General features: G+C 41.5%; 1 protein-coding gene across 1 annotated transcript in view; it reads right to left on the bottom strand.

Moving 5' to 3' along the window:
* Window positions 1-17,074, bottom strand: part of usp43a (ubiquitin specific peptidase 43a) — a 338,744-nt gene that overhangs the window by 3,057 nt on the left and 318,613 nt on the right. Inside the window, exons 11-15 of the mRNA XM_052033131.1 lie at window positions 16,662-16,791; window positions 14,578-14,697; window positions 11,132-11,360; window positions 4,143-4,301; window positions 1,171-1,329 (exon numbers count right to left, since the gene is read on the bottom strand). Of these exons, the coding sequence (XP_051889091.1) occupies window positions 1,171-1,329; window positions 4,143-4,301; window positions 11,132-11,360; window positions 14,578-14,697; window positions 16,662-16,791 (797 nt within the window). The remainder of the gene's footprint in view (window positions 1-1,170; window positions 1,330-4,142; window positions 4,302-11,131; window positions 11,361-14,577; window positions 14,698-16,661; window positions 16,792-17,074) is intronic.

The raw sequence follows: 17,074 nt of genomic DNA, 5'->3' as shown, positions 1-17,074 counted from the left end.
TCCAGTCCCTTCCCACCTACATCTGGGACACCTCTCATGCTTTCCAACATTTTAACAACCTCCAATTCACTGGCCTCTCCTGTTTCATCTTTACCATGGACATCCAATCCCTATACACTTCCATTCCCCATCAAGAAGATCTTAGAGCTCTCGATTTCTTTCTCGAACATAGATCCAACCATTTCGCCTCTACTGACACTCTCCCCTGCTTGGCAAAACTTGTTCTTACCCTGAACAAGCTCTCTTTCGATTCCTCTCACTTCCTACAAATCAAGCCTTGGGCACCCGTATGGCTACATTCACATGCACCTCCTCCAACCTCAACTATTGCATCTGGTGCTCTCGATGTGGCCTCGTCAACATTGGTGAGGCCGGGCGCAGACTAAGTGATTGATTTGCTGAGCACTCTGTCCACAGTGGCTATCCGGAGCTCCTGGTTGCTAGCCATTTTAATTCCTCTTCCCATTCTACACCGACCTGTCTGTCCTCAGCCTCCTCCACTGCCAGGATGAGGCCAAATACAAACCAGAAGAACAGCACCTCATATTCTGCCTACATGGTTCTACAATGCAATGACATGAACACTGAATTCTCCAGTTTCAGGTAACCTTCTCCTCCTCTGAACCTTTTTCTTTCTTTCTAATCTACCCAGGTGTTCTCACACACATCCTTCTTTCTAACCCACCTCAGCCCCTATCAGCCAGTTTCTTTCCAATCCCCACCTCTTCCATCTGTTCATCACCATTCCGCTACTGTTCCCAACTGCCCATCATCCCTCCCTTATTCCTGATCAGATTCCATTATCTGCAGCCCTTTGTTGTCTCCACTTACTACCTCCCAGCCTCTGTCGCTATCTCCACCCTTCCCTTCCCCACCTAACTCCATCTGCCAATCAACCCCTTCTCATCCGGATCCACCTGGCAATTGCCAGCTCTTGCCCCATCCCTCCCCCTCACTTCTTTGTATTCATTTTGTTCAGATTAAGGGTCTCGACCCAAAAGCTCAGCTGTCCACTTCCTTCTACAGATGCTGCCTGACCCGCTGAGTTCCTCCAGCAGCTCGGATTCCAACATCTGTAGTTTCTTGTGTCTCCAGTTATGGTTGAGTGGTACAGAGGAACTCTCTCCCTGACTCTAATGTCTGAAGGTCCCTACTTTGAACACATCATACCATTTTTATCCTTTATCGGATTATCAGGGAAGACAGGAGAGTCTGGAGAGGAAGGAAGGGATGTGCAATTCGTGGACCCTCGGGATACTAGGCTCCCTCGTTTGCTGTCTCCAGTTAGCCGGTTAAGCCAATGATCAGAGATTGATGAACTTGTGGAGCCTGCATGAAAAGAAATAATTATATAAAATCAACAGGATTAAAATATAGCTCTTCTACTAAGCGTTCTGGGCCTGCTACCACACTGGCCAACTCTGGGAATTATATTTGTCAATTACATTTTGGATGAAATGAGCAATTAGTTCATTAGCAGTGCCATCATTAAGTCAATTACAATTTGATGATCATGATTTCCTAAGTGACTCCTCCAAAGCAAAACTCTTCCCAAAATTAGGGAGGGTGTGAGGGGTGCTGTATTAGGCCGAAGGTCCTGATTAACCTAAGTATGGATGTCCTAGTGATCTTAAATAATGTACTCATGTCTCCTGCCCAGATGCTGAGCAGATTTATTGCATGGTCACTGAATGCCAGCAGAGCTGGAGGCCAGAACTGCAGATTAATGGGTTAGTGAGCTTTAAAATAAAAGGACAATGATCAGGGGTTGAAATTAGGAGGGTAAGGTTAAGGAAGTACCATTGCTGCTTGTGAGACCCAGTAGAGATCTTCTGCTACAAGTGGGCCCACAAGAGAAGCTGACAAAGGTGTTTATCCCCACCACTCTAACCTCTGGTTCTGACTGCATATAAGTTCTTAATTATGTCATCAGATCCAATTTGCATATGTACAATAAGACTCCATTTTCTTTCTGAAGAAGCCAGCTCACAGGAGTAGGTTGGTTTGGGGACAAGGTGAGAACAGCAAATATTTCACCCACTAACTGGCCAAGTTTACACTAACTAAAGACACTTAAAAGCAGGAGCCCCACGTTTCAGTTATTTTTGCAACTGGAAATCTGATTCAAAGTACCTGAATTTTATTCTGAAATCATATTTTGTTGATGAGGGAAAGAATACTTCTTTATTGATGTATCAGAGCAACTACACAGATAATTACAGGACTACAAGCAAACTAGGACAGTTACTGAGGGCTTTCCTGCTTAACTCATCATGAACTAATCAGACACCCAGCTAAAGCAAGTTGCTCTGAGACTTCTGTGCTACAAATATATACTACAGAGAAGCAACATAAATATATTATTGTGTCATCATGGTTAACAATGTGTATGAATAGTTGCCTATTTGTCTCTCAAATGTCAAAAGGCAGCCTCATAAAGGCAAGAGTTATACTCAAATGTTTCCTAACAGCAGACGTTATCAGTATCAATGATCAACTTTCAGGATGACAAGATAAAGCTAAGCTTTCAGCGTTTAGCAATAAAATACAATTGGGGCAAAATTCACCAAGAATTTCCATTTCACAATTCATTGGCAATCTGCTGTTACTATGAAAATATTGTTCATTAATGTAATATAACAATTACCTGCTGCTTCAACGACATCTGTGCTTTTTTCAAAATTAAAAGCACGTGACACAGTACTTGCAAGTTGATAAAACCATTTTGCGGGTGCATCTTTCTTCACAGAAGTTACAAATTATCTTACACATCCTCTTAACTATAACAACAACCTGTTGTCCTATACCACCACTCACTCAAATCTTGGTTTTAGCTTGTTTACATGGAACACCACCTATCCAATGAATATCTTGCAGAAGTGTACCTTACTCTTCGTGACCAATCATGAATCATCAAGATCCTTTTTAATGAACCACTTTCTCAGCTCATTGTTGCTTCATGCCCTTTTCCTGAACTGTTCAAATATACCAGCTCTTGCCACTAAATCCAGCTCAGTCTCTTTGCACAAACTTACACGCAAAATAATTCCTTATCCTTAACTTCATAAGCTTAATTGTAACATCCCGTGCTTGCTTGTCATTAAACCATCGCTTGTCAAAATTTTTGCAGTATTAAGTGTAGACTACCAACAGTCTACACTTTTTATGTATTGTGTACTAACTAGATATTTGACTATATGGCACAAAATCTTCATTTCTCCCATGTTCCAACAAAAATAACTTTACCTTATCTGAGCTTTGCTCATAACTACACTTTTCAAGTCCCAGAAACAACATTTTAAATCTCCTTTGCAACCTTTCCAGTGCATTCTTGGAGTTAGGAAGTTGTGAATGGAGCCCAAATCACATTTCTGGTCAGAGTTCTCCCTGTGTACAACACACATGTGCATACTGAACACATGTGGAAGCCACTGAACACATGCACTGATCACAAGCAGCACACAAGCTTGTTTTGATGTCACTTGCAAAATTTAAACAGATTGGGCCTGAAAATGACACTGGCCTGGGGTGAAGTCTGTTCTGGTGCTCAACCTTATCTGGGTTACTGCCAGGAAGCCCAAAGCACCCACCTTCGTCCAGGTAGGCTCTCTTTCTCAGTGATCAATCCCACTCAGTTTCCGGTTGCTGATGCACTGATCGTCCATTCAACACCATCCCACTGATGAACATCTCCCAATTCATGACTCACCATCACCCTCCTCTTTGTGACCTTCTCCAATTATCTTCCCACTCTGTAACTCTCTTCCTAATACCACCCCTCTTCCCCCATCTCCTGTTCATTTCCCCACAGTGCAGATTTCTCTCTCGAGTTTCCTCTCTACCAACCCAATTACCTTTATCTCAACCTTGATCATCTCCCCCCAGTCATCTTTAACACATCCTGCTCAATATTGTCCCTTTTCCCTCCTCCCCCCTCCCCGTCCCTGCTCACCCCATTCCTGAATTCATTTGTTCCATGATCTATCTCCAGGTTATCAGGAAACTTACCTGCAAGGCCTGCTCAACTGCACACACTACCTTGGGCATCTTGCAGTGCCACTTCCAGGTGCATTAGGCCCAATCTTGACTGAAAAGGGCAGCACATTGAATACAACATGATTACAGTAACAAACCCCACGCACCTGTCACAGAGCTGTTGGCTGACCAGGGTGGAATGGTGTTCCTTTTTTGGTAAAAGAGTATGTAAGCACTACGAGTACAGATCTCTTCTTCTGGAATCAATTCAACATTACTGTCATCATAGCCATACCACTGTCCATCAACAGAGTTTCTGCAGTACGCTGGAAAACACAGAGTGAAATCAATAAATCAGAATCAAATAGCTGTTCTTAAGCATTTCTTTCCAAAACATCCCAGTTACACAGTAGGCTCATTAAGTATTTAACATCTTTAAAACATTTATTTTGTGAGTAGGAATGTTAATAATTACTGCACATGGCTGATGTATAAAGGAAGTGAGACAAGCATTTGGAGCTCCCATCTTCTCTATCACACAGCCTTTATCACTTGGTAAAAATCATAGAATTGACATGGGCCAGAAGGTCATTTGTTGACTGGGTTACTGGCATTTACATGAAGGTCCAACGAAACATTCTGTATTTTTTTGAAACTTTATATGTTGATGGTTTTGCACTTTCTCACCCCTGCCCCACCCTGCCACTTTTTAGAATGTTTTGAGAGTTTGCTCTTTTTGAATGCGTACTGTGCAACAGAAAGATGTTTTCTGTGAGTGGCTAAGTTGGAGACGTCACTCATTTCATTTTCTTCCATTGAGAGGAAAAATAGGTGGTTGGAGAGATTTATGAACAGAAGAAAAATGAAACAAATTCCAACAATATAACTTTATTCACTAGTTACCCTCTTGGCTTTAGCCTGTACCTCTCCATGGGCATAGACTGCCAACACACCACCAATGTTTCCTTACTTTGTCCAACCAAAGATGTCACATGACCTATACCCAGGTTTACCATGCAACATCACCCTTACTCTCTCAGAAACGTTATACCCCAAGCAAAAGACATCCTTTCAGTTCTACAAATAGTCAGTACACAGAGCAGGCCAATAAGGGTGTGTTTCAAAGTTTCAAAATGGTTGAGCTGTGCGTTGGCCAACTGAATCACTTAATATGACGTCCATCTTCACTCGTTGATGAAACAATTTCCTTCAAATTAGAAGGTCACGAGTGCAACTTCAACTCCAGTACAGTCAGGACATAATCAAATCGTACTGAGCAAATGCTGTCCTTTTGAAGATACTGCCTTTCAAATGAGATGATGAAGCAAGACTCCATTTCCCCTTTCATGGACATGGGAATGTTTAAAGAAGAGTAGGGGATTTCCCGAGGTGTCACATCAGAAACTTATCACTCAATCGATGCTATAAAAAACTGGCTATCTAATGACTTATCACACTGCTGTTTGATTGACACTTCTCCCTGCAGATTGGCTGCTGTGCTTCCCCGAAATACCATACTACACTCACAGTTAACTGATTACAAATCACTTTGGGACATGCTGACGTTGTGAAAGACAGAAGAAATATAGATGGAGACAAGGGACTGCAGATGCTTGCATTATACAGTCCTGATGTAGGGTTTCAAACTGAAACGTTGACAATTCCTTTGCCCCCACAGATGTTGCTCAATCTGCTGAGTTCATCCAGCAGATTGTTTGTTGCTAATAAATATAGATGATTGGAATCTTCTTTTTCCTACTCTACAAAGGCACAACTTTACAAACATTTCTCTTGTTTAACTCATGAATGTATATTCTAACGGCTACAAAGAACAATACAGGCCATTAGCAAAAATAGATGCTGGCTGGTTTTCATACTGAAAAAAAAATCTGTCGTGACTTAATAAAGGGTCTTCCGGTTCTCAATGTTCAAATTCAAATCCCAGACAACAATGACAGACTCAGTCTATCAGAAACATTTAAAGCTATTTTTCAAATGATCAGAAGGTCTGTGAAATCATATGGAGCCACCACTGGAATCAATGGAACTACTAAAAGCACTGACATGCTAATATTAGACCCTGTTGTCCAGATATCACTGGGTTGTGCAATTGCTGTTCAGTTTAGAGGAAATTCTTGCTCATCCAAGAACATGTCAGGTCAGCGATCTGACAGAGAGGCAGTGAGGGATGGCAGCGAGGTAGAACCACACTGATATAAATGCCATGGTGGGCTGCAACAGCCAGTAAGGTAGAGGAACCAGGGAATATCTCATGGGTCTTCAGTGACGTTGCTGTGGCCATTCTGACTATAACTGGAAATATAAAACTGGAGTTAAAGAGCTGTTCCAGTATATTAGGCAATGGAGACGTGAGGAAGGAGAAGGAGCTGATCGGCTGGTTCAAAGGCCACAGAGGGGTTCAGGAGGATAAGGAGGGACGAGAAAGTCACAACCTTTATTACTGTGAAACTAACACGATGAACTTATTGTGCATCATCTCTACCTTCATTTGTGTACAACTTATAAAATGATACATCTGTCTTTAACCACATTTACCGAGTAATGGTTCCTCCCTCTCTGTGTAGCAGGATGCAAAATAAAACTTGCTTTAGAATTTATGAAAGATGTGCAAATTCAATTTCATGGTTTGTTATGCAGAGAAAAAAAGACACACTTACAGAGGTGTGGTTTGTTGGGTGCAGATATAATCGGGAAGTAGTCAATAACAGTCTCCCCCACATGTAATCTGATAAAGATAACTTCCTGTTGTTATTACAACCCTACTAATGGCACAGCATACAAAGTGAAGTTTTTGTACTTGATGAAATGCTAAAGGAGATATTTGGTTGCACATTTCAACTTGCTTTTAAAGAAGACTGCAGTTTTATGATCATTCCTATATAAAACTGGTGGTTAAGCAGCAGATTGTCCTACAACGTCATAAATGCTCCAGATTGGGATTCTCCCAGTAAGAAAGAGACAAAATTCCATCATCTGACAATAATACTCAAGAGACAAAAGAACCATGCCAAACACACTGAGCTATCACAACAGAGATTAATTTCCTTGTCAATATCCAGCAATTTTGGTTCAATACTTTAATTTACAATCTCTATTGCCCCATTCTGCTGTGAACAGCTGCGGCAAAATAAAAAAAACAGATAAATAACTAATTGCTTGAGTTAAGACATGCGAGCCTAGAAATTGGACTTTTGGCATATCTGGGGTCCCCCAGTCAGGGTTCTGGACCAAAGATCCAGGAACACGAGTCTATATCCCACTGTAGCAGCTGGGGAATTCAAATGGAATTTAAATTAAGTTAGCCTCAGTAAAATTAATCCTAAGTCTACTGGGAGGTCATAAAACCTATCCATTTCATTAGTGTCCTCCCAGGAAGAAACCCTATGTTCCTTACCCAGTCTGGCCGATACGCGCCTCCAGACCCTCCAATGTGGTTGACTTTTAGATGACCCTTCATTTCAGGGGAAAATTCAGGATAGATAATAAATCCTGGCATTGCCGGCCACGCCCACATCTGATGAATGTTCTGAATGGGTACTGTGCCCATCATCTGCGTAACACATTGTGTTACCCATGGTGCCAGGTAGAATTTCCAAAGTGACATAGATAAACCCGCAAACCTTTGTAACATGTCCCATTCCAAGGAAAGCTTTATTTCATGCGCGGGTTGCTGAGGAAAAGTGCAACTCCACTGAACTGCTAGAACACCATCTCATGCACAGGGATGGTAAGATCAAATTGTGAGAACAGGGCAGGATTTTATTCTGGGAGTTTAAGCTGATCAGTTTGTGTTCCATTTCCTCTGTCTGCCCTCTCAGGAGGCCGGTGGAACATAATCTGCAAATGAGTTTCCCCAAACAGAGGTAGCTCTGCCCTCGCTCCATCAATGCAACCAATCCTCCATCCCTCAATCCTGCCAATGTCACTTCACATTACAAAACCCTTTCTTCAATTCTTGCGCAATTTATGAGGGTGTTCTACAAATCTCCCAGCCACAACCAAATCCTGGGGCTGTCTGACAGTGTCCACAAACCTTCAACATTGCACTCAGTTCTCTCCAGTCTCAGAACCATCCAAATGATGCTGAGACATGTCTTTTCAGCCCCTGAAATCTTTCCAGAGGTTCCCACTAGCTGTCCCGGAGACCTGCACCAGATACTGCTACCCATTTCTCCTTACAGACAATTGAATCCTCTTCTTAAGGCTCCTCAGTTCTAAGAGTTGTCTCCAAAGCTGAAAAATCAGTGCTCCTACTAATCCAACTTGGCAAAATACACCAGTTCTTCTCAATCTCCTGACTGATCTTGAAAAGTATCTTTGGAGATTGGCTGGCATTTAATTAACCGCCCGCTATCCTACTGTCCCAGAAACCATGGCCTGTGAAATGAAGGTGTATTTATCATTGAATTAAAGTACTCACTAAAGTCCAAATTGTGTCTTGAGGCTGTAATTAATTAACTGACAGCTGTGAAGCTGCATGTGACCAAATTCGGAAACGGACTTTTGGAAACAGAACCACAATAATTGAACTGTAAGTATCAGCAAGTACAATGGCCATTTTAATAGGGATTACAGCACAACCAATTAAAGGTAATGCAAGCAGAGGTAACTTCGAGTATTACTAGTGTCATGATTTTGTTAAAATAACAGTGACTATTAAAGTAATGAAATATTATTCTGGAAGTGGTAAGAACTTCCAAGAACACCGTGGGAAGCAAGAGAAGAAATCGCAGGAGCCCTGGCTGAGATATATGCATCATAATTAGCAATGGGTGAAGTGCCAGAAGACTGGAGGGTGGCTAATGTTGTGCCTTTATTTAAGAAGGGCTGCAAAAATAAATTACAGGAATGGATTCTGAGATAAGATATATAAGCATTTGGAAAGACAGGGGTTGATTAGGGACAGTCAGCATGGCAGATCATGTCTCATGAATTTTGAGTTTTTTGAAGAAGTAACCAAGAAGTTCAATGAGGGCAGGGCAGTAGATATAGTCTATATGGTCTCCAGTAAGGCCTTTGATAAGGTTCCACATGGTAGGCTTCTATGTAAAGTTAGATCACACGGGATCCAGGGAGAGCTAGCTAATTGGATACAGAATTGACTTGATGAGGAATTGATAGAGGGAGATGGTCGAAGGTTGTTTTTTGGGCTAGAGGCCCATGACTAGTGGTGTTCCCCAAGGCTCAGTGCCAGGCTCATTGCTATTTTTCATTTATATCAAAGATTTGGATGAGAATGTACAAGGCATAGTTAGTAAGTCTGCAGATGACACTAAAATAGGTGGTGTCATTGACAGTGAAGATGGTTATCAGGATTTACAGGGGGATCTTGTTCTGCTGGGTAAGTGGGATGAGGAATGGCAAATGGAGTTTAATTTGGATAAGTGCAAGATGTTGCAGTTTGGGAAGACAAGTGAGGGTAGGACATTCACAGTGAATGGTAGGGCCCTGGGGAGTGCTGTAGAACAGAGGGACCTAGGAGTACAAGTACATGGTTCCCTGAAATTGGTGTCACAGGTAGACAGGGTGGTGAAGAAGGCTTCTGAGACACTGGCCTTCATCAGTCAGGGCATCGAGTATAGAAATTGGGATGTAATGTTGCAGATGTACAAGATGTTAGTGAGGCCACATTTGGAATATTGCGTTCAGTTTCGGTCACACTGCTATAGGAAAGATGCCATTAAGCTGGGAAGAATGAAAAGAAGATTTATGAGGATGTTGCCGGGACTCAAGGGACTAAGTTATGGAGAGAGGTTGAGCAGGTTGTGACTTTATCTCATTGGAGCTTAGGAGAATGAGGGGTGATCTTATGGAGGTGTTTAAAATTATAAGAGGCATACACAGGGTGAATGCACACAATCTTTTTCCGAGGGTTGGGGAATCAAGAACTAAAGGTGAGAGGAGAAAGATTTAATAGGAACCTGAGGACAACTTTTTCACCCAGAGAGTGGTCAGTATATGGAATGAGCTGCCAGAGGTAGTGGTTGAGGCAAGTACTTTAACAACATTTAAAAGGTACTTGGGCAGGTACATGGATAGGAAATGTTTAGAGGGATATGGGCCAAAAGTGGGCAAATGGGACTACCTTCGATGGGAATCTTGGTCGACATGGACCAGTTGGGCTGAAGGCCCTGTTTCTCTGCTTATGACTCTATGACTCTTAGTGGATACACTTTTAAGAAACTAGTCCTTGGACTTGAAGGTCAAATATGATACTGCTCACTATAAGTCAGGGGATATAATTAAATGTAATGGCTAAGGTGGGGAAGTGTTTGATGCTTGAAAGAAGTGTGTGCTCTTAATAAAAGCCCTAAATAAAATGCACACAAACAGCTTGTCGGTGAAGTTGCTCACGGAAGGTCATGATCTGATGCTTTATGTAAACCAGCGTCTGTGCACAAGATATGATCATTTGTTGGTTAAGGTGAACCTTGCCAAAAGCCACAAAATACTGCTAAATAAATATGAGCACAGGTTAATTGTTCTTTGGTCTTGCAGGTTTATGGCATCAAAAGTCCTCATTCCTTTCAGGGATCTGACACCAATCTGCTTTTGTGGGTATGTTTAATGTCGACAACTGCAAGGTTGTGACTCAAGTGAATAAGTTTCTTGAAGCTGTGCAAATGATTAGCTCTCCTGTTTGTTTTTCTTTAAGAAAATACTTTGAATGTAATGTGGCAGAAATTAGCCTTCAGCAAAATTTAGAAATTAGTTAGTTAGCAACCCAGCCCCCTCAGGGGTGCAGAGAACAGAATTGGATGATACTCTGCTTTATAAACACAGGTGTAAGCCGGTCCTTTTAAGGCCATGAAAGCTTACTGCTAAACAAAAAGAATCAGGCCATTTTAGTGTGGCTTGCTCTGGAAGATTAGAAGTTGAAATGTACTTAGCTTGTTTTGGACTCATTTCAATCTATACATGATCATAAGGCTGAGCAAAAAACAAACTGCTGGAGGAACAGAGTGGGTCAAGCAGCATCTGTGGAGGCAAAGGAATGGTCAATGTTTCAGGTCAAGACCCTGCATTTTTTTTAACGATCTTAAGGCTGCTCTGTTGTGTGACACTTGCATATATTAATGTAACATTTTTAATCATGGATACTGTATGCCAGAGTGCGAGAATAATGGAATCCTACCTGTATAATGACCTCCTTGCATGCTCCCATGGTGGTTGCACACAGCATACAAGTCATACACAAAGTTTTCTTCTTTACTCCCAGAGGGAGTACGTGGGCGCCGCCATGGTGACCAATGGGATAAAAAGTTCTTTGCACTCTGATTTCTCTTCACTACATGTGGCCCCATGTCAATGCCAATGAGTGGAAATTTTACCAGGGTGGACAGCTTGGTTCTTCTCTCTCCCACCTGAAAGACCAAAATATAAAACCATATATTAAATTTCTATGCTTTGTCCAACATTGTAATACAGTAAAACCTTAATAAAACCTTTTGGCAGCATAACTGTTAACAGGTTATTGATTGTCATCATCCTTCTAGTGCCCACAATTCACAAGGAAAACAAAATATCCTTACTCTTCCGTATGTCCCAGTTAGTTACATGAAAATACTGATGCAAAAAAATAACTATATGTTGACAACTCTGTATTCTTTGAAACATTATAGAATCCACAACCCCATAAGTGCAATATTTACTTTGAGGATGCACGGGTTCAGTTAAGGGTGTATAATTATTTGTTTCCTGTGTGGGTATGAAATGGTTGTGGCTCATTAACAAATATCCAAACAAACCTAAACCAGGTAAACTGCAGTGTTATAGATTTAGCGGAATTTAAAGTTAACTCCCAGACTCAAACGAAAGTTCATTTAATGAACCTTTACACAAGGTCACTGCTGTTCAAAAGGCTTCTTCATATAAGACAATTTCACGCAAATCTTTTCTATGTTGAAGAAAATTTGCTCAAAACAGACTAAAATGAAGACTTTTCACAAAAAGATGATAAGTAGATGATTGAACAAATAATGGGGATCTCATTTAACTGCCTTTTGCTAGATTAAAGAAGTTTTAGAGTCATACAATGTGGAAACAGGCCATTTGGCCCATTATGTCCACACTGACCAGTGGGCACCCATCCGTATTAATCTCACTTTTCAGCACTTGGCCCATAGCTTTCTATGCCTCGGTGATTCAAGTGTTCATCTAAGTACTTCTTAAGTGCTGTTAGCGATTCTGCTGCCACCACGCTCTCAGGTAGTGTTTACCAGGTACTCACCACTCTCTGGGTAAAAATGGTCCCACTCAGATCCCCCCTAAATCTCTTACCCTTTACCCGAAATCTATGTTCTCTAGTTTTATCTCTCTTTCATATGGGGACAACTTTCCTGCAATCTACCTTTTCTATACCCCTTATAACTTTATATAGTTCAATCATGTCCCCTCTTAACCTCCTGTGCTCCAGAGAAAACAGACCTAGCCTGTCCTCCAATCATCTGGTACTTCACTTGAGGCCAGCGAAGGTTTACAAATCTCAGTCAGAGCTCTAGCAACCTCTTCCCTTGCCTCCCATAGGAGCCTGGGATAAATTTCATCTGGCCCTGGGGATTTATCCATCTGTAAGCCCACTAAAGCACTGAGTATCTTCTTTTTATTTATGGAGACCTGCACTAGAATTCTACCTTCCTCTTCACTGAATCCCCCAACAACAAAGTCTGTTTTCTTTGTGAATGCTGATGAAAAATATTCATTTAGGACTTTACCTATCTCTTCTGATTCCACGCACAGATTGCTCCCTTGATGGGCCTCCCCATTCTTTAGTTCTCCATACCTAGCATATGCTTCCTTTTTTCAAATTATCTAACCCTCGATATCTGTCACCATCCAGGATTCCCTGTACTTTTTACCCATGGCTTTTACCCTTAAAGGAATATGTTGGCCTTGAACTCTTGCTATTTCTCCTCTGAATAATTCCCACTGTACAGAGGTAAACATACCTGCAAGTAAATGTTCTCAGTCTACCTTTATGGGGTCCAACCTTATTTTAATGATATTGGCCTTCCTCTAATTTATGACCTTTATTACTGGTCTATCTATAACTTTTTCCACAACCACTTTGAAATATATGAAGCTATGGTCACGATCTCCAAAATGCTCCCCCACTCACACTTGACCAGCTACATTCCCCAAGGTCCAGTAATGCTCCTTCCCTTGTTAGTCTATCTACATGGTACAAAGAGCTCTCCAGGGCACACCTCAAAAATTCCATCCCCTCTGAGCCTTTTACGCTAAGGTATTCCCAGTTAGTATTCGGGAATTGAAATCCCCTAGTACAATAACCTTATTTTTATTACAATTCTCTGCTATTTGCCTACATATCTGTTCCTCTATCTTCTGTTGACTGTTAGGAGGTCTGTAATACATCCTCAGCAAAGTGACAACACCCTTCTTGTTGAACACTTTAAACTTTGCCAGGTGCAAATGTGAGTCAGAGATAGCAGCTATAACTGTTGAACTGATTCTTGAAACTGTGTTCTGTACAATTTCTGAAACAGACGTGCAAATTACTATTAAGTGTTCCCAGTAACAACAAAAAGTGGTTTAATGTCACACTGTGAGATAATAGGCCTGATTGAGTTTTCCATTGAGAACAACCTGCTCCCTCCACTCCATGTTCAGCACACCTCGGATGCTTGCTCATGATCAAACATGGAAATCCGAGATGAGATGTTCCTCTATTGGAGTCTCCACCAATCCCAGTGGTGGAGCATTAGAGCAGAGGGGATGAATGGACTCTGCATGGGGCTCCTCAGTTTCACACCAGGGTTGGCTGGTAGAAGAGCAGCATCTCCATCCTTTTGAATGGGGTCATCGATCCCATAAGGAAAGGTAAGTAAAGGGAGAAGTTTTACTTACTTAAGTACTTTTAATCATTGATTAAAATTTTAAGATGTGTTTAATTGTTTTTTTTAATTTTTCCAACTAATGTGTATTTATTTAAATCTTCTCAAGAAGTCTCTAGATGTCTTCAGGTATAAATGGTCACCAAGATTTTCTGGGGAAGGGGGTCTCAGGATCTGGTACCTGAGGCCTGCTCCACCACATGGGACATCTCTTAGATTCAGGGAACCTTATGTATCTGGGCGGATGGGAAATGCAGGTGGTGAGATGGACTGCAGGCTGCAACTAGCTCACATGTGCAGGAATGTGTGTGAATCTAATTCTACTGTATGCAATTTTAATAAAGAGGCATAAACTTGTTCACACTAGGCAACTGCAGCATTTGCTTATTTTAAAAGAAAAAAAAATTAATAGTAAGACTAAAAGGCATCATTAATCACACTATCAACTCAAATAAGGATCAAAGTTAAGTTTATGCATTCCCACTGCACAGAGAGCACTGTGATACACTATACAGGACCAAATCATTGAAAAGTACAGATCTGAACACTTTGCTGCAATTTCCTTTGAAAAATGATGCACTACTCATCCATCCAATATAAAAACTATATTAAGTAAATGTTCCGTAAACTTAACCACAACACACTTTACTATGGTATCCAATAACATCAATGCACACCAAATAATAAATATTAAATAAATCGCTGCCATATTTTTACTCATAAATACCTGGCGAAATCGTTTCAGGTGAATAATAAGAATGTCAGGCAAAGTCCATAGATTAAGCTTGACCATTCCCTGCTGAAGATTTTTACAGTGGGGGCATCGCCAGGCATCATCCGGGGCTAGCTGTAGAGAAAGAAATGACCCGCATTGTCATGCTTTTCATCATTGAGAAATAGCTTGCACCAGAAAATAAGATTTCATATTTAGAGTGTGCTCCTTATGTACTCCAATAGATTGCAGTGAGTGCACTGACACAACACTGTGCCACATCAGTGATGTACAACCAATAATTCATGAGCAGCAGTTCAGCACTTGGCAAAATGCTGATTTCAGCTGGACTGTTGGAAGCTGGGTGCCAAAAGCTCAAAAAGTAAACGATAAATCACAAGCATCAACAGAAGGGCAACCCATTCTCATGTAGCTCGTGGGGACTGGTTGAGCTATAAGCATGGAAGAGATCCAGCATTAAGTCATTGCTCAAACTGCCATAGGGAATGGTTGACTTTGTGAGGAACAATCCAACAATATGGGAGAAATGAGTAAACTAAAGACTTGCCTGCAGCCAGATTAAACCCAATTAAGCTCCAGATGTGTTTTTGAGAATTTCCTTTATAGGATGCAGAATTCAGCTTCCATTGATGATTTTTATTTATACAGCTGATTTAATTTCTATACCTATATAGAGTGCAGTGTGCTATTCTTTCTTATTTCCAAACAAAAAATGGAATAACACAGTTGAAAATTGACTTAACACAGAGTAGATCAAAGCTGCATCCAGTTCCAGTTATCTTAGTACCTTGCCAGAAACTCAACTCCCAATTCTTAGTTGAGGTAGCATCTCTTTTCCAATATAATCCACCTTCTGCCTCTCCCTCTTCCCCACCATCCAATAGTAGAGCAACACCCAGAATTCATTTCTGGGCTGACTTTCAACCCAAAAGGTCTGAAAAACAGCAGTTCTTATTCCCTCACTAAACAACCACGTTTTGCTTACTGTGTTTTTGCTTCAATTTGCCACTTAAAGGACTGGCACTTATAGGCATTCTTTGTCCTCGCTGTGACTTGTCACTTCCTATGACTTTAAATACAGTCTCTCATGTGAGCCTGGACCACTTTACTCATCAAGGACAAGGTCATGGTCATTCTCAGCTCCCTTGCCTCAGGATCATTCTGCTTTGCTGATCTCTGTCACGTCTCAACGGGCTGCTGCTCACAGTTCCATTAGGGAGATTACCCAAGCTCCACATTGAAGGACAGAATGCCTTATCTACTTTTCTTTTGGTCCTCAGGAGGGGACAGAGGGGGCTTGGAGATTTGCCTGCACTCCAAGCTTCCGTACGTTACGCTCTTGTTGTATTCTTCCTCACAGAGGCCTCCCTAGCAACAACCTGCCAGGGGTAACTAACTCTATCGCTGGAGGGTCTCCGTGGTTCCCTGCACAGTTACTACTCTGCACCAGCCTACCTAGGGTGGTCTCATTCCTTCCCCTGCCCTGCAACCCCCCAACACCCCATCCGAATTACTGCAGAATCTATTCTTTAAGCAGCACCACTCCTTGTAGCTGGAAGAGTCTTGCTTGTAGTATGTTCCTTTATGGGCTGGCTGGTGAGGTTGTGGCTGCTAAGCTACATGGCAGTTGAGGTTTGTTGGGCCAGTTGAGGATCAACCACATTGCTGTGGATGAGGGGCCACAAGTGGATCAGACTGGTAATGATGCCAAATTTCCTTCCCTGAAAGATATCAGTGAACCAGATGAGTTTTTACAACAGTCTGGTGGTTTCATGGTCATTGTTACTAAGATCAGCTATTCTCTATTCCTTTTACAAGGAACTCCCTGTAAATCAAACAATAGCGAATGCTGAAACTGCTGCAGCATGATGTTATACAGAGAAACCTACAACACTGTTCTGGAAACCTCTCAGTCAAACACTGTAGTGTTTACAGAGCTTTTGGAAATACTGTTAGCTGACTCACAATGCCATTTTAATGCCATTACAATGTATTAAGGAAATTTCTGGACCTGCAGCCTTGATGTATAACAGATATACCATGGTCTACATGACTGACAGCCCTAACTCCCTTCTTACTTGTTCCTCCTTTGTATACATCTCGAAGCACTCAGCCAATGTACAGCTGTGTGCCTGCTGATGTGCCTGCTGCTGCATGCGAACACTCTCTGCGTCCTGGATTACTTCTTCCTGAATACTTCCAAACAAGCTGAAAAGCAAAGAAATATTCCACTGGGGTTACAAGCTCCAATAATGCCTGTTGCACTTTCCACAGAGCAGCAGAGACGTATTGAACCATACAATACATTGCAGTCCTAATGACCAGCCCTTAGAACTTCATACCATATCACATTAAGCACAATTGCATATCTCTCAATCAGTCCTCTTACCGAAAGGTAGTTCTCTTGTAGGACCTTTCATCTTTCTTGTCAATCTATTTCAGACAGATATCAATCTTCAGTAACTCAAAACTGTCCATCTAACTTCTGTAT

The sequence above is a fragment of the Pristis pectinata genome, chromosome 18, assembly GCF_009764475.1.
Source record: "Pristis pectinata isolate sPriPec2 chromosome 18, sPriPec2.1.pri, whole genome shotgun sequence".
NCBI classification, from domain to species: Eukaryota; Metazoa; Chordata; class Chondrichthyes; order Rhinopristiformes; family Pristidae; genus Pristis; species Pristis pectinata.
This window is presented reverse-complemented; position numbering and strand designations above follow the sequence as displayed.